Source organism: Cantharellus anzutake (assembly GCF_015039405.1).
Source record: "Cantharellus anzutake strain C23 chromosome Unknown EI90scaffold_59, whole genome shotgun sequence".
Classification (NCBI taxonomy): domain Eukaryota; kingdom Fungi; phylum Basidiomycota; class Agaricomycetes; order Cantharellales; family Hydnaceae; genus Cantharellus; species Cantharellus anzutake.
Genome location: NW_024067009.1, coordinates 467,794 through 489,706, shown reverse-complemented (window position 1 = coordinate 489,706; position 21,913 = coordinate 467,794). Strand labels below are relative to the sequence as shown.

Here is a 21,913-nt window from a genome sequence, read left to right as displayed (position 1 = left end):
CCGGCGCAAACATATGTCTACAATCCATCAAAATACCAAAAACTGAATCACAGTCCCTTGTTACCGTTTGTAGAGGAAATATTCGTTTCCTTTCTTTCCATCGTGTCTCCGAGCGTGCACTACAAAGAGCATTCACCCTCTGCTCACAGATCGTGCCTTTTCTTTCTTTCCTTTATTTTGCATTTAAGGACAGGTGTCTCACTTGACCCGTTCTGGTCCGGATGTCCGTCTTTCGCAAGCCATCGCTCCAAGTCTCGCCTCCAGACGAGCCATCTTTCCTCCCATCAGCCGAAAAAGATCAGAGTTGGATAAGTCGAACCTTAAAACGCGCTTCTTCCTCCAATAATCAAAATCCGCCTGCTCATGACCACCTCAGTGCTCGCGACCTCGCAACACGAAACGCGAGTGCTTCTTCGTTGTCCAGCTTAGCCGTTGCAGGTGGGGCAGATTTTCAACCGCCCCCAACGCCTCGCGCTCCTGGCACTATCAGCAGTAAACACACCCCTCGCAGTCACCGAGAGAGCACCACGAGCTCTGCTTTCCTTTCTGTTTCGCCAGCACATGGGCCACCGAACTCAAGTCCAACACTGCCTTTGGCGAGTCTATATCTTGTGTCAGGCCTTCCCAAGTCACCGCAAACGTGGACCCTTGCCGATACCGATTCAATTCAGGGTGTACATCATTGCGAAGGTAATTTTTCCATGTGCTTCCATGCATGATGATATTCCGAACTTAATAAGAAATGGAATGACCTACAGGCGCTGTAGGACGCTTCTGGCGCGCAGAAGTTCTGGGAAGTAGCGTTACCCCTGGACTTGGGGGAAAGAAGAAACGCCGCGGGAAAGGGGTGGGCGAAGATGGGACAAGACGTCTTGGGATGCTCACTAAGACAGATCTTGGCAAAATGCTCTCTAAATCTCTCAAACTATCTTTTACCCGTGAGGTTGAGATCATTGCCAGTACCCTTCAGCCACCTTCCACGGTCCATACGTTCACCTTTCAGCTCCCTGGATCGTCGGACGAGCCCTCCACGACGAGCAATGGAATCCTCCGTACTTCCATGTTAAGCACCACTACCAACGGGGAGCGTTCAATGCACGGAAATAGTCCGTACCTAGATCCTGCTTTTCCCCGACCGTCTTCAACCTACCTTGGCCCCTCAAATACCTTTACATCAGCAGCAGCGGCTTCGGACGCATCTTCTAGTGCAATAACTTACTATGGTGTCTGCCTTACTGTTTGGTCGCACGCAGATGAGGACCGTTCCGCCGCAATCCGAAAAACTCTCGAAGAGGCTGCGCGACACAGAAGTGGCCCGGGGGGGGCCAGGTCACCGAAAGTATCCAGTGTGTCAACAGACACAGAAGCAGGGGGGAAAGGCAGCGGTGGAAGGAGGAAAAAGCCGAATCCATGGAGCGCCACTGAGGCCGAAGACAGTGAGCTTGGCAGCGATATTGATGGCATCACAGGTCTGGCCGCACCAGGGGAGAATCCTGGGGCTTCAACACTGTTCTTGCCTCCTAACACAGTGTTCTGGCTACCTTATGCGCTGAGTGGGTATAACTATTGTTGTCGACGTGAACCAATCACCAATGGGACTTGATTTCAAGCGCTTGTATCAAGGCATCCCATCTATGATTTGATGAGAGATTATCTTACTCTCTCATGGGCGCGCTTCAGTAAAGACGTCCAATCACATACTCTGTATGTTGCCTTCCTCATCCCTCCTTGGCGGAATATTCACATCCGGTTTCAGTCAGATTTCCAAAATATTAGAGTATCCTGCCCCCCGGGCGGGCGAGATGGTTAAGATAGATGCTGGTGTCGCAGGCGAGACACTGGAAGTTGTATGTCGATTCCCTGGAGGACTGGATTTTGGAAGGGGATTGGTTGACGTCAATGTAACAGATCTTTTATTCTTGGCCACGCTGAACAGCTGACATGCTTCCATAAGTTCACTATGTGGCCCTTGTTCCGGTGCTTAAACCTGGATAATATCCTTACCATCTGCGAGGTGTGTTCTTTGTTTTGCATTGGTGCTACTTATTCATTTTGTTTCTTGCCTTCAGCTGGCGCTGGCTCCAACCGGGCGTATACTGTTCCTTTCTAGACACTTAGCTATGCTTGGTGTACGTTTGCGTTTCCAAGCGAGTTTAAGAACGTCATTCACATCTACTCTCAGATTGCTGTCTGCACTATCAAATACTTGTGCGAATTACGGGGATGGAATGGTGTTTCAATGCCCACAGTGTATGTTATCACCATTTTTCACCAACATCCCAAGATTCAGCTGTAATGCTTGATAACCCGCTATGCAGGCACGCTCGTGATGCGAAAATCTACCTTGAGGCATGTTCAAATGCATTGGTTAGAGCGTACAATTAATATCCCAACTATCTAGGATCCTGGCCCATGGATCATTGGCATGCCGACTGAAACCCGGTACATTACTACCATCTTACCTGAAGTCTGTGTTTGCGATCTGTGAGTTATGTAATTGGATCAATGTGGGTTGGGGTTCCTCATAATACTCTGCACAACAGAGATATCAATTACGTGTAAGCTCATCAGTAGGGACTTTTTCACTGACATTGACAATGACTGTGCCGTTCGCAGCAATTGCTCGGCTCCTCCTCTGGGTGTCGTTTCAGTGAGGGCTCAGCGTGACAAGTCCCGTCGCACACTGATGGCGGCTTTCAATTCCTACTTCCACCCGGACCACTCTATTCCCAGGTAGCTGACACTCAATCATACGTTTAAGTATCCAACATCGCCTCATATCCGTGTTCTCTAGTGAATTTAAAGAGGCATTTCCGGCTGGGCGATTCCGCCCCCTTTGCAAGATCACCACGAAGAAAGGCAATACCTCAACGCCTGTCGCCGAGATCATTCGTGCGCCCGATTGGTGGCACCAGACCAGAGTGGTGCAAGCCTTCGATGCGGTCCTTCGAGACAAGGTGAGACGGGAGGTACTTCGACCACGCACTTAAGACTCAAGCCTGTTCATCGACCTCAGTATAAGAAGCCCAGCTTGTTTAAACGTTTAATGATGCTGGGCCAAGTCAAACCTCCGAGCAGTCTCACTCCTGCAGAACGCTTTATTCAGTCTTCCATCCGCAAACGTGCATCAGCATTCGTCGACGCTCGCGACGATCTTGAGACGAAGATTGGTCGTCTCTCACGGCGGCTCAACTTCCTCATGACAGAGTCTGAGCTCTGGAGGCAAAAATTTGTTAGCTTTGAAGAGTATGCTGAGGCTTTAAGCTCAGAAGCCGCAGAGCTGCGTGCGAAAATTAATAAGGAGCAAAGAGAGAGCAAACGGTTGAGTGCTCAGGTAACCATTACTTCCCAGGAAAAGGAAGTGCTGAAGCAGAGTAGGCATCTATTCCGTCGTCCCGTCGAGTTTAGACTTCTTACATCACATTCTATTGCAGAGTTGGCTCAAACTGAGGCTGAGCACAACCAGGCTCTGATAGAGCTGGAGCGTATGCGTGAGGAAATGGAGGAAATGGAACGCGAACGTTCGCAAATGATTGCTGAGGTCGAGGCACAAATTGAGCGAGCTCTCGTGTCCATCGCCTTCAGTGATGGCAACTCCGATCTTTCCGACCTGGTCATATCGCGCCCTGGTTCAGCTATGTCCTCCCATCGTTCCGATTCTCGTCCGAGCTCAAGGAATGGTGGAGGGCCAGAAACGGGGAGCAGCCACAACCACACCCTTCGCTCGTTCGGCACTGCGACGACACTCGCGGAAGAACAAGCTATGGCGCTTGTTGAATCGCATCCCAATGGTGGCGACTCCACTGTGACTATAGGGCCTGTTAGGGAGGTGACCGACAAGAGATCTCCCACAGCTCTCTCCGAGAAGGCTCTGAGAAGGTTCTCGGTGACGAAACGGGACCACAGTGATGCGCTTGGTGGGATGGATAGAAGCATATCAGAGCGTAGTGACGCCGTTGCTCAGAGAATGCTCCAGATTCAGCGCAAGGTGCAGTTTTCACCACAGCTAATGTCATCATTAGATGCTGACCTGCTCATATCAGCTGGATGCTGTCCGAGAAGCTAAGTACTATCGCACCGAGTCTGTCTCTAGTGCAAGGACAAGCTTAGAGGAGAGCGGTTCGCAAAAGGGCCCCGTTAGCAGGGCTTCTCGTGTCAGGTCTCCGCTTCTTCAACGCGCGTCGTCGATCAAGGAGTCGCCTGCCGAAACTCCGATCCAGTCCACGCCAAAGCTGGTTCAGCAAGAAAAGCCTACTTCTCCAGTTAATCCCAGCACACCCCAGCCACCTATCGCCCCTAATGTCGATACCACCCCCCGTATGAGCGTTAGTTTGGCAAACGGTACAAAACACGTCAGAGGATCGGCGTCTGTCTCACGCAAGCGGGCTTCAGTGCCCCCTTCATCCTATGCCTTCACAACAGATGACTCAGATGACTACCAAAGTGCCCTGGACCACTCAACGTATGAGTCTGATGGTGTCGACGAGGATAATGGCTCGCCCACCCAAGTTGTACCCGAGGATTATAGTAAAGGAGTCCCTGGTGCATACGCAGACGAAACCCCTCGTGAATCTTTGGAACGCGGGACCAAGGTTTTGGAGGAACAGCATTCCCAGCAGAACCTCAAAGCCGGATTTTTAGGGACCCGTGCTAGAGCATCGAGCGTTGCCACAAGTGCCGCTACCGAGAGGCCGAGGTTTTGACTTAGAGGGAACGTATCAACCTTTTCAATTCCAATTCACAGCTCTTCTACAGTGATTCGGACCAATAATTATTATGTATTCGTTTTAAACACTTTATTTTTTGTATATACTCTGGGTCCACCTTCGTCTTATGCTAATTTCTAGGTTTCATTGTAATTATGGTCCCTCACTCGTGGCCAACGACAAAGTCCCTCCAGTTACACAAGAGTCTCAGCTTAGGAAGGGAACTTGTTATTTGTTATGCCCTATCCGTGCGCGTGCATTGCGGCACTGGCTTTGTGGGTGGTTCGCTCGTCAAAGTGAATCCACACGGGCAAGTCAGGGGTAGCTCCGGGATATCAGATATTTAGTACTAGGGGTGCCGTGGTTCTCAGAGAACCGGTTCGAACCGGGACCGAACCGAGAACCGAACCATGCTGGAACCGAACCGTGGTTCGGTTTTGACCCAGTTCTCTGATGGTTCGGTTTTGGTTCTCTAAGTTAGGGGGAAAATGTGAACCGGTTCTGAACCGAACCGAACCATAGAACCGTAGGAATGTTGTCATGCTCCAAACCTTACTAGTATCTTATGTCACACAAATGAAAAATGAGAGCGTGCGCATCATTGTGAGTCGCGCCATTCATCTCCCAGAGTGTTGATTGTCACAGACTATTACCAGTTTCTTGAGTATCATTCCATATATGCAACCCGGTCTGCTGCCTTCAATACAACTGGAAAAAACCAGGGCGAGGGTGTATATGCGCTGCCAGTTGCCACTTCAGCTGATGAAGTTTCTGGTCTCTCTCGCCGTCTTGCAGCCAGCCAAGCTTGACGGGCTCAGGAAGTATCAAGCGATGATCCTTGTGGGGAACTTGAATGCTATCTCAACGACCCACTTGAACTGCCTGGAAAGGACATCCTCGACTTTTGGATGGTGAGCGGCACCAGTATTTTGTCTCAACTATGCTTTAACTTCGAACTTATCTATACTAATTTTCAGAAAAAAGGCGCTACATATCCTGTCTTAGCCTCCATCGCCCGAGATCTGCTCTCGGTCCCAGCATCCTCTATTCCATGTGAAAGGGCATTTTCTGCCGCTAAACACAGTGACACTGACAGTCGGAACGAGCATCTCGGGGCTATTCAAATCGCGAAGGCCGATATGCAGCGTAACTACTTCAAGGAGAGGGAGGCAAGGAAGGCATTAGACGCAGCAAAGGTCCGAGAGTGGCAGGGTTATGACGCAAATCTCATGATAGAACGCGCAGAGCGGGTGGGCCTCATTATGGACACTTAGAATGTTCCGCCGAAAATATAATATTTCATTGAAATTATCACATTTAACAAAGTTGGTTCGAACCGTTCCAGAACCGAACCGAACCGCAAGAGAACCAAATAATGGTTCGGTTCGGTTCACATACTGGTTCGGTTCTGGTTCGGCATTATCATCAAATTTCGAACCAGTTCCGGTTCCAGTTCTCAAAAAATCGCTCCAGAACCGAACCAAACCGAACCGTGGCACCCCTATTTAGTACCGTCCTTTGCCAGTGGAGCACACAGGGCGGGGGCGCAGCTGAAGCATACATATATGCTCGACCCGGATACAGATAGACACAAGGTAAATAAGCACAAAGACCAAGTTTTGAGTGGCGAGTGTCAGGGACAAATAAACAATCGGACTATGAACAATGGGCAATCCTTTGATTTGTCAAATCACGTGGGACAATTTTGTTACTGTAATCGCTACCCAAATATAATCACACGCTTTGAGAGTCGGGCTTCCCGCGTCCACTTGGCCAGTCATGGCGTCGCTCTTTAGGCGTGCGGGCTCCGCTTCGGATGATGAGGGCCCACGTCAGAGGAAATCGGTACGCGTTTTGCGTTTCATCGAGCATGTTCGGCTACCTCTGATCACTTTCTTCAGCTCGCTTCCTCGAAGGAAATTGGTGACCGATTAGCTCGTATACTACGCTCGACACGTTCCCACTCGCATCTCGAATCCACTCCAGCGCTACCCCCTCTTGAGATGCCTCCGGATACTCTTGACCTTACTAGTGATTGGTCACCCAGTAGATCACCTCCTACAACCTCTCCTTTCAGTGCGTCCCCACGATTTCAGGCAGTTGTTCCCACAAGTCCACTTGAGGATTCTGCGCTTTCACACTCCCCTCCTTTTCAATCCCCGTTATCAACTAGTGTAGCATCAGACATGGAGTTATCAAAACACGCCCCCTCTTCTGTTACGAAGTCTCTCCCCACCATTTCCATTGAATCAACATCGCACAATGTCACTCGCAGGCAATCCAAGATTGGATGGTCTACTTCAATCGCTGAAAGGCTACGTTCCTTGCCCTCCAAACCTGTCCCCACTGGTTACATGAGTACAACCGATGGCATGGATACGGAGACGGAATGGGATGATGCCGCGTTCTTTTCTAGTCACTCGCAGCCGCGTCTACTCGACATATCTTCTGATCATTTGTTTTCGTCCGAAGATGACAGAGTACAACCTCGGACCTGGACTGCCGCTGAGAAGGGCAAAGGCCGTGCAGAACCCTTGGGGTTCCCAAGTACTCGTCCACACACCGCGTCCAATGCCAGTTCTGCGTCTTCCGGGGCTCCACCCTCGAGCTTTCTTCCTGGGAGCACCACCCCACCACCGCCGGTCCCACCGCTTCCCCCACAATTTCAGTCAAGTGCGGCAGTTAAAGACCAAACGAAGACCTTATTCGTAGACACGAAGCGAACTTCACTTGAGGAAATACCTCAAGGGGAGGATTTTGTTATCGCGATTGTTGGCCCACCGAAGTGCGGGAAGAGTCAGTTCGTCTGGAAAGGGCTCAAATGTTGGGGCTTGGAGTATGAACCAGCAGCTACGCAGTTTGGAGCAACAACTAGTGCGTATTAGGTTGCCCCATCATCTAGCTTTTTTAACCCGATATTTCAAACCATAGCTCTTACTCGCAAAGCATGGATAGTGGCGAAGCGGCAAGAATCCGAACTTCGGACTCGCTTCCGGGGAGTTTTCCTGGAGGTGGACTCCCAACAGCTTGTCAGGCCGGACACGCGGGAAGCGATCGAACACGATACCGGGCAGTGGGCTTGGCCCGAACCGCTTTCAAAGATTGACGCGGTGGTGATATGCTACGATGGTAGCGATATTGATAGTTATCGTGAGATTGTCGATCTCTGCGGTGAGTTGGGATGTTGCCTATCAGTTTGTGGTGTGGACACTCAGGCTCCTTGACGATTTTTAGAAGCGTATCATCGCTTGCAAATTCCGGCCGTGCAAGTTCATCTCAAGTCGGATTTGCCGTTCCAGGTGAACCCTTACCTATCTCATCGTTGTGCCAACCATTATTCCACGGGATTAGCGAAGGTGTCAACAGAGACCGAAGAGGGTAAGCAACGATGCCGTGACGTCTTTCAATGGCTCTTCAAGTGCATACTCAAACAAAGCGAGTAAATCCCCTTGATCTCTGCAGCGCTATCTAATGTCCCCCCTCTCTTCCTTACCAGGAGAAGGCCGATTGCCGTATGGAAACAGCGAGTATTGGAGAAATCCTGCATCTCCTGAAATGCTCTCTCCAAGAACGTGGGAGTTTGCCGAGCATGAACCTCCCTCGCCTCCTGCCGCTCATCTCCCTTCGCTTCCTCCCTCTCGTACTCACACGCCGACAAATGACACCTTGATCCATTTAAGTGGCGAGAAGGAGAACACTCTCGATGCAATGCCCGCGGCACCTCCAAATCAGTTTCCTGAGCTAGTTGGTCCTGAGCCGAAGAAAACTGTCCCTAGTCCTTACATGGGTAGACGGCCAAGTGTGGTTCGATTCACTGGTGTTGATGAGGACGATTTGGAGAGGCCTTTGACACCCCCCGATTTTAACCGCGTTGCAACCCCCCCTGTGGTCACTTCTGGTACCGATACCACTCCTAAGATTACTGTGGTCGACGAGGCGCCCTCGGGCGATGAAGTAAGTAAGCCACTGAAGCAGAAGCCACTGTTGCCGCCCCCACCAGAATTGTCCCCTGTTGACAAGGCAATCCGTGACGCTCAATTGGCAAAGTGCGTAAGCTAGCTATTTTTTTCTTTGCCACTGACAGCGCTCCCGGGATAGGAAGCGAAATAATCCCCAGTTGTTTGGTACTTTTGATACGATTATCAACAAGCTTATTCATGTTTGTGTGACCCTTGACAGTTAGTTCCGTTTCTAGCCACGTTGTGACCACAGCGTTGATTGAATTTGTCTAGATACTGAATTTATCAACACTTTCCTCATCACTTATCGACAATTTGCTACGCCGCGTAAAGTTCTTGCGGCCCTTCGCAAGAGGTTGGCAGTCCTCGCCCTTGAACAAGTGGAAATACCACTGGCACATTTCACTGAGCTGAAGTCAGTTTGACAACATCCATTTTGAGCCGTTCGACCTGATGTTCGTCTTTTCAGAATTGCGGGTTTCATTGAACGATGGCTCAACGAGCACCCAAACGACTTCTCCAGCAAACGCACAAATCTTGAGCTCATGACAATCCTTCGAATGATGGTTAAGCGGACGCATTTGTTACATTATGCAACCGATTTGCTCCCCGTTGCGAAGCGTGTCGCAAGGATAGAAGATGACCCGGATGCGGCGTGGACCATTGCAGAATCAGAGGAAGAAACTATGACTGAGGCAGAGGGACCTCGCAAAGCTGGACGTCATGTCAAGAAGAAGAGGTCGACAAGGCAGAAGGCCCATGGTATCCGAGTAGCCGTCTCTACTACTACGACAGTGAGGGAAGTTGACGAGTCGGGACCCGCTGAGACCACGGCACAGCGAGACGATGGGTCAAAGGCACAGTTGCCTGTGCCGCCCACGTCTCCTACGGAAGACCGCAAAATTGCGGTTACGATCTTACCTTCGTCTCTGACGAATCAGAAGGTACCGAAGCGCAGTCGATCGACGCTAGCACTTTCGTACCTAGACTCTTTCCGGTCTCCATCGAGGAAGACCATCAACCCGCTGCCGTTGGATGCTGACCCTAAGACTATGCTCAGGGAATTGAATAAAGCTGTGGACATTTTTCTGAAGATGAGTTCTCCAGAGGTTGCGGAGCAGATTACGAGGGACCTTCTACCGATTTACCTTTCAGTTACCGTGGGCGACCTGTCATTCCATCTTAACGAGTGAGGTGCTAACATTTCCCCCAGCCCCGGGACTGGTTGCGGCACGTTTACAGGTCACAACGAAAAGAAGAAGTTGTTCAACCCACTGTTCTCGAAAAAATTGCGTCTGCCGTCGCTCACAGGTTCTACTATTGGTTCGCTATTATTAACCTAAATAATTTTTCAGTACGCACTGACACCTGCCTAATCCCAGGGTACTCTCGATGATCATTGCCCCTGATGGCTATAACAAACGTGCCAAAGTGGCAGAACACTTCATTCATGTTGCCGACGCACTTCGCAAGCACAACAATTACTTTTCTCTTCACTTTGTCATCAATGCAATTCGACAGGCTGTCCCTGATCAGGGAGTTTTGTACCAGAAGTTGGTGGACGTGGAGGAATCGCCATGGAAGCGCTTCCTTTCGATGGAAGTACTTGTTTCAGCTTTTGGAGGGTCGAAAGCGTATAAGCTTGCACTTCAAAATTCGTCGGGCCCAGTTCTTGTGGACCTGTGAGTTTTCTCTGAATACTTCAGGATCATCCGTCTGACGAAAATTGGGCTAAGGTCATCGCATACCAAGTGGGCAGCTGGAGTTACTGAGAACATGTCAGCGTACAAGCCTGACAACAAGGCTAAGATAAACTGGTCCAAATATGAGTCTCAGGCCAAGATTATCCGAGCAGTCGTGGCGTACCAGAAACGCTTTGATACTTGCGATAGTCATGCCTTCCCTGAACGGTCACTTATCAGGCATGTATTGGATGACACTCCAATTTTGCCTCGTGAGGTATGTATTCTAGATCTCAAGCAGTTAATGATGCTGACTATGATCATGGCAGGTCATCATGAGGCGGATCCTACCAAAGACTCCAGAAGACGGCAGCGAGCATCCAACGTCCCACAAGTTCAGGAAATTCCTTGGCCTTCACGAACCCACTGACTCGCCTTCAGCTTAGCACACCGCTACCTGCGTGCACCCCACACTTTGTCTCTGCTTCACTCATCCTCTCGTCGTCTTTCCAAATTGATTTGCGTTCCGCGCTACACACCCACTTGGCAACCCCCTACGTTCGCTTGATTTATGATTCTATTTTCGTAAACTCCAGTATACCCATTGTAGCTCCTCCCTCGTGTTTCCCCTGTGCAGTCCAACTTGTTTTCTCCCTTCGTGTCTCCGTACCATTACATTTGTGGCTGATGATGTCTCCTGTTTCAACATGTATCTAACCATCTAAGGACAACAACTCGTGTACAGACCATTTGTGAGTGGACTAATACATTCACTGGAATGGTTGCTTTGCAACCATGACCACCTTGGATACCCAATATCTAGGCCTCTCAGGATGTTTGAAGAGGCCTTGTATGTGATCGTTGAAAGAGGGTGGCCAAACTCTGCTTTCTCCACTATGCTTGATCCTAAAACTCCATGGTGGGTTCTCCGGGATTTCTGCAAGGTCCGGGCTCAGTGTCCACTACCCACTTGTTGTGAGCTAGACAGTTGCCCTTATTCCTACTGTTGGAATTGCACTGACCAGTTGATGGTCAACTCCTTATATACATGAAAATCAGGCTAAGACATGTGAGATGAAACAGGAGAAATGGACCAGACATCCAAGTCATACAGGTAGTCGCAAAGCTACAGGGTGATGACCATTGGGGGAGTTGGAGGGGATTGCGGAAACTGGAGGCTCCAAGGTTAGTGAGGAAGGAGCAGAGGCGATCCAGAAGGACCAGAGGTGATGGAAGGTGATGGCCATGGATGGATATGTGTAAGGGATTAACCTTACTTCACTATAATTCCGATTATAGTGATGCTGTTCTTTCATTATTTATTTGTGCCGAGATATGTAATTTACATATATATACCTCAGAGTAGTTGTAAAGGCCCGGTAGCCTTTTACCTCTACCCCATTGAATATACAGCACATTTAAGCTTATATTTAGACGGACTAACTGAGGCCTGAGGCGAACGGGGGAACGGAACATTACCGTCCCCAAATAAGTAAGCAACCTTTCAATATGACACCTCCACTGTACTTGCTGCCAGTACACTCCCAGGAGTGCCAAGTTACTGTTGGCCAACCCACAGGTTATACATTCAGACACTCTTCCCCTTCCACTCCCTCTGATGGCTATGCAGCCACCTCTGCCTGTGAGCAGAACAGCTCAGGTTGGGTTCCCTGGAACCCATTCCTGTAACACCAGCCCTGGGGCATTTTATATCCATAAAATATGCAGAAATTTTTCGTTCTGTCCTGCCTTTCAAGTCCTACTGCTCATTATCGCTCTTGCCAGTCACATTGCTTCATGGCCTGAGGAAACCATCGTGCTGTTAGCAATATAGATACCAATTTAGGAAATTTTGTTTGCACAGCCACTGGAATCCACCCAAATAGTGTGACACTGGACTTTTGAACTGCTTGTCAGGGTTCAGCACCCTGCCCTAGGGCACCCCAGACTCCCCAACCACTCCCTTCCTCCCATTCCTTCATTGTTGCCCTGTTGTTGCTTCTGTGTGTTGTGTATCCACATGCATGGGATAGCATGGGAACTTTCTGAGTGAGCAGCTCACCCAGAAACCCACACTCTGGGCACTGCCATCTGGATGTTCCCTCTGGGTCACACTACACAACTCTAGGAGCTGTATAGTTGTGGGCATGTGACCCATTCCTTTATATAGCAACCATGCAGGGAGATGAGACCTTTACCCTTCTTCTCATCTCATGCCCTGCATAGTGTGAGGACAGGCCAGATGGGGGTTGAGGTCAGGGAGCCTCCAAGTCTGAGGCTGGGCCCTGACACTGCTATACTTGTGTGATGTGTGACAAATTTTCAAAAAGTACCAGACTGGTTGCCCTGCATGATGTGTGACTGGTTGTTGGTCATTGTCATATCCATCTATGGCCATCATCCTCCATTACCTCCAATCCTTCCGGACTACCTCCGCTCCTTCTTCACTAACCTCAGAGCCCCTGTATTCCGCAATCACCTCCGACTCCCTTGATGGTCACCACCCCCTCTTTTCAATATATTACCTACGCCTCCCTAAGTATGGAGCCCCAAAGGCCTCCAGACAGCTCCGACGTCCGCTGGCACACTCCTGCCCCTGCTGGGCAATTCACTTGCTTGCCCTGCAAGTCTACCTTTGGGCCTATCCCTCCTTTCCATTTCTGGGTTATAGCCTGCTACTCCGCTAACCCCATAACCCGACTCATTGGTAATATTCAATCAGCTAATGTTTAACTCCATTAGCTCTGCTCCACTCAGTCCCACCATTCACGGGCCCACCCTCGCTGTAACTATATATACTCAACTTGTACATAGGTTACACCCCAGTGATAAAATCGACTAGAGTTGATCCCCCTTTTTAGTTCTCACTGCCAGTAAGTAAATTAGGGCACAGATGTGTAACTAGGCACAGCGCTCCTGGTCTGAGTCACTGAGGCTGAAGCCCTCCACCATGGAGACAACTCCTTCGTCTCGCTTCTGGTCTCTAACAGTATTTTATCACTCCCTGACAAGTTGTTGGGGCAATAGCCCCGAACCCCGAGCCATATGTAATTAAAGATACATATAGTCACATGGGTAAGCGGGAACCTCTGGTCAACTGCTCACACACCACCGCAAAATACACACCATTGTATCACTTATGGCTCTGTGTGCTGAGCTACCCACTGAGACCTCACACAAGTACACGTCTTGTATGGCACCCAAAGCCCCTCACACTTGTTTGCAACTATGCACATTGGTTCCTAACTCCACCTCACCGTCCCCTGAACCCTCGCAGCCTGGTCCTAGTCATCTGGCGAGAAACCCAGTTGAGTTTCGCAGCTTCTCTAATTTAGAAACCCCTCTCCCATCGACTCCGATCATGTGTCCCATTAGAAATCGATCACCAGTTGCAGATTCCGACTTCGGAGACACCACGGAACATCCCATAGATCCAGTCCACTTCTTTGGACTTGGTTCTGAGGTCCCCAACTTCATCGACCCTTCTCCTGCTGATCCTCCCATCCCTACTGTCCCAGCCACCGATGATGCCGAGCCCATCCCCAACGTAGCTATCACACAGCTAGCCCAGGCCATCGCCAGTTTGGTGTCAGGGCACATACCCTGACTTAGCCCGGACCCGGACCCGCATCCGGACCTGCTCCACTTCCTGCACACTTCCTGCACTGCATGCTCCGCACGCCGCATGATCTGACCCCGGATCCCACCTCATGTGACTTCCGGGTATCCCCGGAAGTTTTTGCCATATTGGGGCCACTGTGGGAAAGTGAGAAGTTAACCTTCTTCTCACTTTCTTACCCACAGTAGTGTCATATCCATTCCCGGCCATCGACTTCCGGGCTCTCCGACCCCTCCGTTCTAACTCCGCTCCCCCCTCACCAACCTCGGAGCCCCCGTATTCCGCAAACCTCCCGGTACCCCTCGATGGTCACCACCCCCTCATTTCAATTTATTACCTACGCCTCCCTAAGTACGGAGCCCCGAAGACTTCCGGACAGCTCCGACGTCCGCTAGCGCACTCCCGCCTCCGCTGGGCAATACACTCGCCTGCCCTGCAGAGTCCACCTTCGGGCTTATCCCTCCTTTCCGTTTCTGGGTTAACGCCTGCCTTTCCGCTAACCCCGCGAACCGACTCGTCGGTAATATTCAGTCGGCTGATGTCTTAACCCCGTTAGCTCCGCTCCGTCCGGCTCCGCCAATTGCGGAACCGCCTCCGCTGTAACCATATATATACACTACTTGTACATAGGTTACGCCCCAGCAAATAAATCAACTAGAGTTACCCCCACTAGGTTCTAAGTGCCAGTCAGTAAGTTAGGGCACGGACGTGTCACTAGGCACAGCGCTCCTGGCAGAAGTCGCTGAGGCCAAAGCCCTCCGTTACGGAGACATTCCTTCGTCTTAAAATCTGGTCTCTGACAGTACAAGCTGTTATCTATTTTATATATGTTTGAAATGGAATGAATGGCATGGGGGAATGTAAACGGGCCGTTAGGCAACCGTAAATGATGAATATCCAATTGGGAACAAAGAAACAATAAAAGAAAAATGAATGAATGGGGAATATGTGATAACGGGTCCGAAATGGAAATTGTGAAGGTTAACTCCGCAACACTTCGCCACAGCGCCCGCCTATCCTCCCGTCAGCAATCTCCTCGTCTCCAGCTTTCCAACGAACCCTCATTCATCCCAATTGGTGCAGTACTTCTTGAGATGTGGCCATTGACAGGTGCTGTCAAGACCATGTGAGACTATACTCCATGCTGAACCATCTGGGTATGGGGTTGCCATTCTGGGAAGTGCTCTGGGGGTAAAGGAGGAAGGTATAGCATCACCAACGGGTAGAAAAATGGCTGGGTTGTATGTGTGGTTATGGAGATCTGGAGAGGGGGTGAAATTGGCAGCGTGGTTGGGCATGGGAATTTGGCTTGGGGCTGTCAGGAATGATGGGGAAAATAAAGAAAAATATGGAGTGAGTGTATGGAGTGTTGGATAGTGATAGAATGAGTATCAGGAGCGTCAGTGGATATGTAGTGCGTGTTGGTGACCAAATTCCGCAGAATCCGACTTTTTGCGGTACACGGAGTTGTCCCCACAACAACGCCCACCTCCACCATCCTCCACTCTCTGGACCAAGGTCCATGAGCCTGAACAGTTCGATGGAAAAGATCCCCGTGAACTCCGAGTATTTCTGGTCCAGTGTGAACTGAACTTCCAGGACCACCCCCTTGCTTTCACTAGCAACCGCGCCAAGGTCATCTTCACACAGTCCTACCTCAAGGGGATGGCTCTTGATTGGTTTGAGCTGGACCTGCTGTTCGACCAAAATTCTGTACTTTGTCCTCATTGGATGAATAACTACCAGGAGTTCATCAACAAACTTCAGACCCACTTCGGTCCTCATGATCCTGTGGGCAACGCCAAAGTCCAACTTATGAACCTGGATATGAAGGACGGGCACCACATCAACAAGTACATCGTTGAGTTCAATTGACATGCTTCTCAACTTCATGGTTATGGAGAAGCCGCGCTCCGCTGTTTTTTCTATAATGGATTGCCGGAATGTATCAAGGATGACATTGCCAGGGTAGGGAAACCTTCTACCCTTTCGGAACTTCGCACCCTTTCACAGACCTTCGATGCATGCTATTGGGAGCATAAAACTGAAGTAACTCATCATGCGAAACCCTCCAATGTCTTTGACAAGACCACTACCGCTTCTCGCTCTGACCCCGTCCCTTCCTCCTCCTCGTTCAACTCCGCTTCTGGTAGCAAGCCTCCGAAGGACAACAAAAAGTCTGAGGCCAGCTCTGCTAAGCCAGATCTTTCATCAAAACTTGGAGACAACGGCAAGCTCATGCCACAAGAGCATAAGTGTCGTCTCGACAAGAAACTTTGCATGTTCTGCAGTCAGTCTGGCCATATGGTCAAGGACTGCCCCAAGTCTTCTTCTCGCACGTCTAAGGCCCACATGGCCCAGACCGAGGAGCAAAGATCTGCTTCTGCAGAGGCAAAAAATTAGTCTGCACCCCCGTGGACTCTGCATGGACCGGGGGTGTGATTCTTCCCTCCATGCACTCAAAGAAGTGTGCCTAAATGCATCTTCCATTCCCAACTTGTCCTCCACATTCCTGTTTCTTTTTCTCTTTCTGATGGTCTATTTTCTCCTCTTAATGTTGACCCTTTGGTTGATGTTCTACCCGTTGTAGATAGTGTTGCTGATGTATCACTTTCTCCTCCTCCACCTCTGACTACTTCCATAGATTGTTCCACCTCTCTTCTCTTCTCTTCTCTCTCTTCTCCTGTTTCTTCTTCCCTGTCCGATGTAAGGACAAAAAATAAACTCTTCCACACCTATGAGAATGTTCCCGCACTCATATACTCTGGGTCTTCGGACTGCTTCATCGACGATACATTCGTGAAGAAGCTGGCCCTGAAGACATATCAGATAAAACCTCTACAACTACGCCTTTTCAATGGTAGCACCAACTCAATCATAACCCGCACCATTGATATTCCCCTCCACTTCGCTTCTGGAAACATCACCCCCACGACTTTCTTTGTCACATTGCTGGATGGATCTTGTTCTCTAGTCCTAGGACACAACTGGCTTACCCACTACAATCCGTTGATTGACTGGGTCTCAAGCAGTATTACGTTCTGAACTTCTGAACCAACCAAGACAGTTACTCCAAGCTCTCCCCCATCGTCTCCAGCACCACCACCATCGTCTGACATCCAACCATCTGATGTTCCGCTAGCACCTCAGTCCCAGGCTCCCATTCCTCCATTACCATCTATTGAGTTTGTCAGCTGTTCTGCATTCGCGAAGGCTTGTTGACTCGAAGGATTGGTATCCTTCAGCCTAACCATCCCTTCCAAGGACAGCCGCTTGAGGGCTGCCTCCCACACTGATTCTGTTGACCTTTCAGCTGTTCCAAAGGAGTACCACGAGTTTGCAGATGTGTTCAGTAAGAGCAAAGCCTTGATGCTGTAGGCAGGATAATCGCCCACGTGCAGAGCCGGCTCGGATACCCGTTTCCACGATCAGAAAACCCCTTTCATTCATGCGACGACTCGGTACAAATTTGGTATCTAAAAAATACTCCTAATTCGTACGATTCTGACGATACCAAGAACGCCCCAATTGGTGGAGATTTGACAGAGTTCCGTGTTGGAGAAGTTAGGCACAGCAGGTCACGGGCATGTGCGGGCATGGGAATCTCAAGCGGCAACCCAGAATTCCTGCCTCACTCGTTCCCACGGCGTCTAATAAATTGGTAAAAATGCTCATTGGCTGCGTGAGAGTTATCTCCGGCTTCATTTCCAATTTTGGCCTTTAATTCCGTAAATCCATTGAGATATCGCTTATTTTCTTATATTTTCATATTTTTGCATCATTTCAGTTATTGATCAATATTCTTTTATTGATACTGTTACCCTTTTTTATTATTTCGCCTAATAAGGTACCCAGGTGCCATATGGTACCAATATTCCCCATCTATTATTTCTAAAAATAATTATTAGATATAATCCTGTACATACCGGATTTTGGAAAAGAAGTTCTCCCCTCCCCCAAAATTCTCTAAGGTGCTAGGACGCGCTAGAGTGGGTGTGAGTGAGTGGAATTCCAACAGTAGGAATAAGGGCAGCTGTCTAGCTCACAACGAGTGAGTAGTGGACGCTGAGCCCGGACCTTGCAGAATCCCGGAGAACTCACCACGCGGAGTTAAGGATCGAGAGTCGAGCAAAGTCTAGAGAGAAAGTGAAGTCTTAGGAGAGTTTGGCCCCACGAGCTTAGTCAGCATAGAGAGCTGCTAGCCCTCTTTCAACGCTAGCACCGCACCGTGAGCACAACCTGAAGATCGACCTTGAGGAAGGCACTTCACCACCCTTGGGGACTATGTATTCCCTCTCTACTTCAGAACTTGAGGCTCTCTGGGCATTCTTAGATGAACACCTAGCCTCTGGGTTCATTTGTCCCACTACTTCCACTCACACAGCACCGGTCCTCTTTGTCTGCAAAAAAGACGGATCCCTCCATCTTTGCGTTGACTTCCGAGGGCTGAATAAGATCACCAAGAAAGATCGCTACCCACTTCCCTGCATCTCAGACCTCCTTGATGCACCTAGCTGTGCCACTGTCTATACCAGACTCAACCTCCGGCATGCTTACCACCTGGTTTGCATTGCAGCAGGCGACAAGTGGAAGACTTCCTTCCACATGCACTATGGTTCCTACAAGTGGCTCGTCATGCCATTCGGTCTCATGAATGCACCTGTGGCCTTCCAGCGATTCGTCAACACGATCTTTGCCGACCTCTTGGACGTTTCTGTGGTAGTCTACCTAGATGACATCCTTACCTACTCAGAAGACATGGCTTCACACCAGGAGCATGTCTGGGAAGTTCTTAGGAGACTCTGCAAACACAGCCTATATGCCAATCCGAAGAAATGTGAATTTCATATGGACACTATGGAATATCTCAGATACTGTCAGGGGACGACCCCCAGGTCCCCATGACCCCTCTCTCTATGGCCCACAGCCCAACCTGTAACAGCCTAGTCTCAAGGCAAAGAGCTACTGTGGGTAAGAAAGTGAGAAGAAGGTTAACTTCTCACTTTCCCACAGTGGCCCACTATGGCAAAAACTTCCGGGGATACCCGGAAGTCACATGAGAAATGGGAACTGGGCCCGGAGCATGCGGGGCAGAGCACACATGCAGGTCCGGGTCCGGGCTAGTCAGGGTGTGTGCCCTGACAGATACTGCCTTTCTCCCTCCGGACTCACCATGTCCATCGAGAAGGTCAAAGCCATCCAAGATTGGCCCAAGCCCCATAAAGTCAAGGATGTCCAGTCCTTCCTTGGCTTCGCTAACTTCTATCGGCGTTTCATCCACCAATACTCTGACATTGTGGTCCCCTTGATGCACCTCATGTGTAAGGGGGCCCCCTGGTTATTCTCTGATGACTGTCATTCTGCTTTCAACACCTTGAAAGAAGCCTTCACTTCCGCTCCCATCCTGATGCATTGGGTACCTGATGCCCCCCTCATTGTAGAAACCGATGCCTCCGATTACATGATCTCTGGAATCCTGTCCATCCATTGTGATGACAGAGAGATTCGCCCTGTCGCTTTCCACTCCAGAACACTTTCGGTGCTGGAGCTCAATTACAACACCCATGATAAAGAACTGCTCGCCATTCATGATGCATTCTGATCGTGGTGTCACTACCTTGAAGGTTCAGGAACCCCAATCGATGTTGTCACCAACCACAAGAACCTCGAGTATTTCTCTACCACCAAACTCTTGACCCAGTGGCAAGCCTGCTGGTCAGAGTTCCTCTCCCAGTTCCACATGACTGTCCAATTCCACCCCAGAAGACTCGGAGTAAAACCAGATGCGTTGACTAGACGCTGGGATGTCTATCCCAAAGAAGGGGATATGGACTACGCTCACATCAATCTGCAGAACTTCTGACCGGTCTTCACTTTGGAGCAGCTCACTGCATCCTTATGAGCCATGTTCCTAGCTGCCACAGTAATCTGGGCAGCCATACTCGTCGACACAGAGGCTCTCCATTGAGACATTCTATCCTCCCTCTCCTCCGATACCACAATCTCTTCTCATCTCACTTCCCCCAACCTCCCCCATTCCCGCTGGTCCATTGATGCTGAAGGCCTGTTAAGGCTGGACAACTGCATTTACGTTCCGGACTCCAATGATCTTTGTCTCCACATTTTGCGAGACAAACACGACCACCAGCTCTCCGGACACTTCGGTCAAAACCGGACTCTGGACCTAGTCTGTCATGATTATACCTGGCCAGGCATCCGTACCTTTGTCAAGAACTATGTGTGTTATGGAAATGGGAAATTTCCCAATTTAGACTCTTATGGGCCCTGCACACACCCAAATCACATGATATGTAAATAAATAGAGTTTATCCAACTATTACCATCTGAAAACCTGTTTGTTAAACTATCTGTTAAACTTCATGTTACAACATCTATAACAACATCTGTAACTTCTTATGAACCCTCTTCCCCAACCTTTCCCCTTTCCTGTGCCTTGAACGGACATGGGCGCCTCCGGCCCCATTTTTGTAACAATGTGTCCTCCTGTACTTCTTGTGCCCATGCCAAAGTCCCTTGTCACAAGCCTTACGGCTTGCTCAAACAACTCCCCATCCATGAACGTCCTTGGAACTCCATCTCCATGGATTTCATCAAACAACTTCCCTCCTCTTCCAGATTCACCTCCATCTTGGTCGTCGTGGACTGCCTGTCCAAGCAGTGCATCTTCATCCCTACCCATGACACCATCATCTCTCCGGAACTGGCCAAGTTATTCCTTCTCCATGTGTTTTCCAAACATGGAGTTCCTTCCCACGTCACCTCCGACAGGGGTCTGGAGTTTGTTTCTCATTTTTTCCGTTCACTTGGTAAAGCCCTCGACATCTGCCTCCACTTCACCTCCGGTTATCACCTGGAAGGAGATGGACAGACCGAACGGATGAACCAGATGCTCGAGCAGTACCTGCGCATCTATAGCAACTACCAGCAGGATAATTGGTCCAAACTCCTACCTCTTGCAGAGTTCGCATACAATAATGCTCCGAATGCCACCACAGGCGTCTCTCTGTTCTTTGCCAATAAGGGCTACCATCTGAACATCACCATTCACCTGGAGCAAGACCTAACATCAGTACGCGCCCAAGAGTACTTGGTAGATCTTGACTCCCTCCATCACTTCCTTTGCAAGGAAATGCACCTTGCTCAGATCCATTACCAGGGCCTGGCAGACTCCTGTCGGAGTCCTGCCCCAGCTTTTGAGGTAGGAACTGTGGTCTATGTAAAGGCCAAGTATTTCCATTCCACCCAACCTTCCAAGAAGCTCTCCGAGAAAAACCTCGGCCCTTTGGAGATCATTGCCCACATTGGAACCCACTCCCTCACTCTCCACCTACTGGAAAACATGTGAGCCATTCACCCAGTATTCCATGTCTTGCAGATCGAACCCTCCGTCCTGAATGTCATTCTGAACTGCCACCAGCCACCTCCGCCTCCAATAGAAATTGAAGGCAAAATGGAGTTCAAGATCGAGGAGATCCTTGACTCCAAGATCGACTGATGTAGATGCAACAAGTTGCTCTACCTGGTCAAGTGGCTAGGCTATGAAGGGACTGACGAGGAGACACAATGGCTCCTTGCCAGCAAACTCGATCATGCCTCCGACCTTGTTGAAGCTTTCCACTCTCGGTACCCAGACAAGCCTGGTCCTGAAGCTCCTTAGGAACCTCGACTCCTCTCCCATCTCTCCTTTCCCTTGACTCCTCATCCCTGTTTTCATTTTTTTCTGTAAGTACAGCTCCCCTCACCTTACTAATTCTGGGCCTTCAAGGGTTCAGGCCTAAGAAGGGGATACTGTCATATCCATCTACGGCCATCATCCTCCACTACCTCTGATCCTTCTGGACTACCTCTGCTCCTTCTTCACTAACCTCAGAGCCCCTGTATTCCGCAATCACCTCCAACTCCCTTGATGGTCACCACCCCCTCTTT

General features: G+C 49.8%; 2 protein-coding genes across 2 annotated transcripts; both read left to right on the top strand.

Annotated features, from left to right (window-relative positions):
- Window positions 1-17: 17 nt before the first annotated feature.
- On the top strand, window positions 18-4,237 carry EI90DRAFT_2243043 (AEX-3 domain-containing protein). Its single transcript, XM_039052746.1, has 14 exons — window positions 18-690; window positions 768-1,553; window positions 1,611-1,704; window positions 1,757-1,901; window positions 1,955-2,014; window positions 2,070-2,129; window positions 2,183-2,250; window positions 2,319-2,349; window positions 2,402-2,484; window positions 2,544-2,558; window positions 2,617-2,733; window positions 2,795-2,957; window positions 3,017-3,374; window positions 3,435-4,237. The coding sequence occupies exons 1-14, from the start codon at window positions 222-224 to the stop codon at window positions 4,064-4,066; spliced, it is 3,081 nt and encodes a 1,026-aa protein (XP_038911771.1). The 5' UTR covers window positions 18-221; the 3' UTR covers window positions 4,067-4,237.
- A 2,175-nt stretch (window positions 4,238-6,412) lies between these two features.
- Window positions 6,413-11,162, top strand: EI90DRAFT_3074900 (uncharacterized protein). The gene is made up of 12 exons (XM_039061529.1): window positions 6,413-6,551; window positions 6,608-7,580; window positions 7,638-7,877; window positions 7,941-8,141; window positions 8,203-8,752; window positions 8,805-8,884; window positions 8,939-9,080; window positions 9,135-9,825; window positions 9,879-9,988; window positions 10,048-10,347; window positions 10,402-10,624; window positions 10,677-11,162. Exons 1-12 carry the CDS (start codon window positions 6,486-6,488, stop codon window positions 10,791-10,793), a joined length of 3,693 nt encoding a protein of 1,230 aa, XP_038911770.1. The 5' UTR covers window positions 6,413-6,485; the 3' UTR covers window positions 10,794-11,162.
- Window positions 11,163-21,913: the final 10,751 nt, after the last annotated feature.

What these genes read in the sequence shown, in the direction of transcription:
- EI90DRAFT_2243043 (XM_039052746.1), top strand. Translation starts at nt 222, where the DNA reads ATGTCCGTCTTTCGCAAGCCATCGCTCCAAGTCTCGCCTCCAGACGAG. An exon ending in GGGGATTGGTTGACGTCAAT is followed by an intron (nt 1,902 to 1,954) that starts GTAACAGATCTT and finishes TGCTTCCATAAG; the next exon opens with TTCACTATGTGGCCCTTGTT. An exon ending in CCGGACCACTCTATTCCCAG is followed by an intron (nt 2,734 to 2,794) that starts GTAGCTGACACT and finishes CGTGTTCTCTAG; the next exon opens with TGAATTTAAAGAGGCATTTC.
- EI90DRAFT_3074900 (XM_039061529.1), top strand. Translation starts at nt 6,486, where the DNA reads ATGGCGTCGCTCTTTAGGCGTGCGGGCTCCGCTTCGGATGATGAGGGC. An exon ending in CGTGACGCTCAATTGGCAAA is followed by an intron (nt 8,753 to 8,804) that starts GTGCGTAAGCTA and finishes CTCCCGGGATAG; the next exon opens with GAAGCGAAATAATCCCCAGT. An exon ending in CTCCAATTTTGCCTCGTGAG is followed by an intron (nt 10,625 to 10,676) that starts GTATGTATTCTA and finishes TGATCATGGCAG; the next exon opens with GTCATCATGAGGCGGATCCT.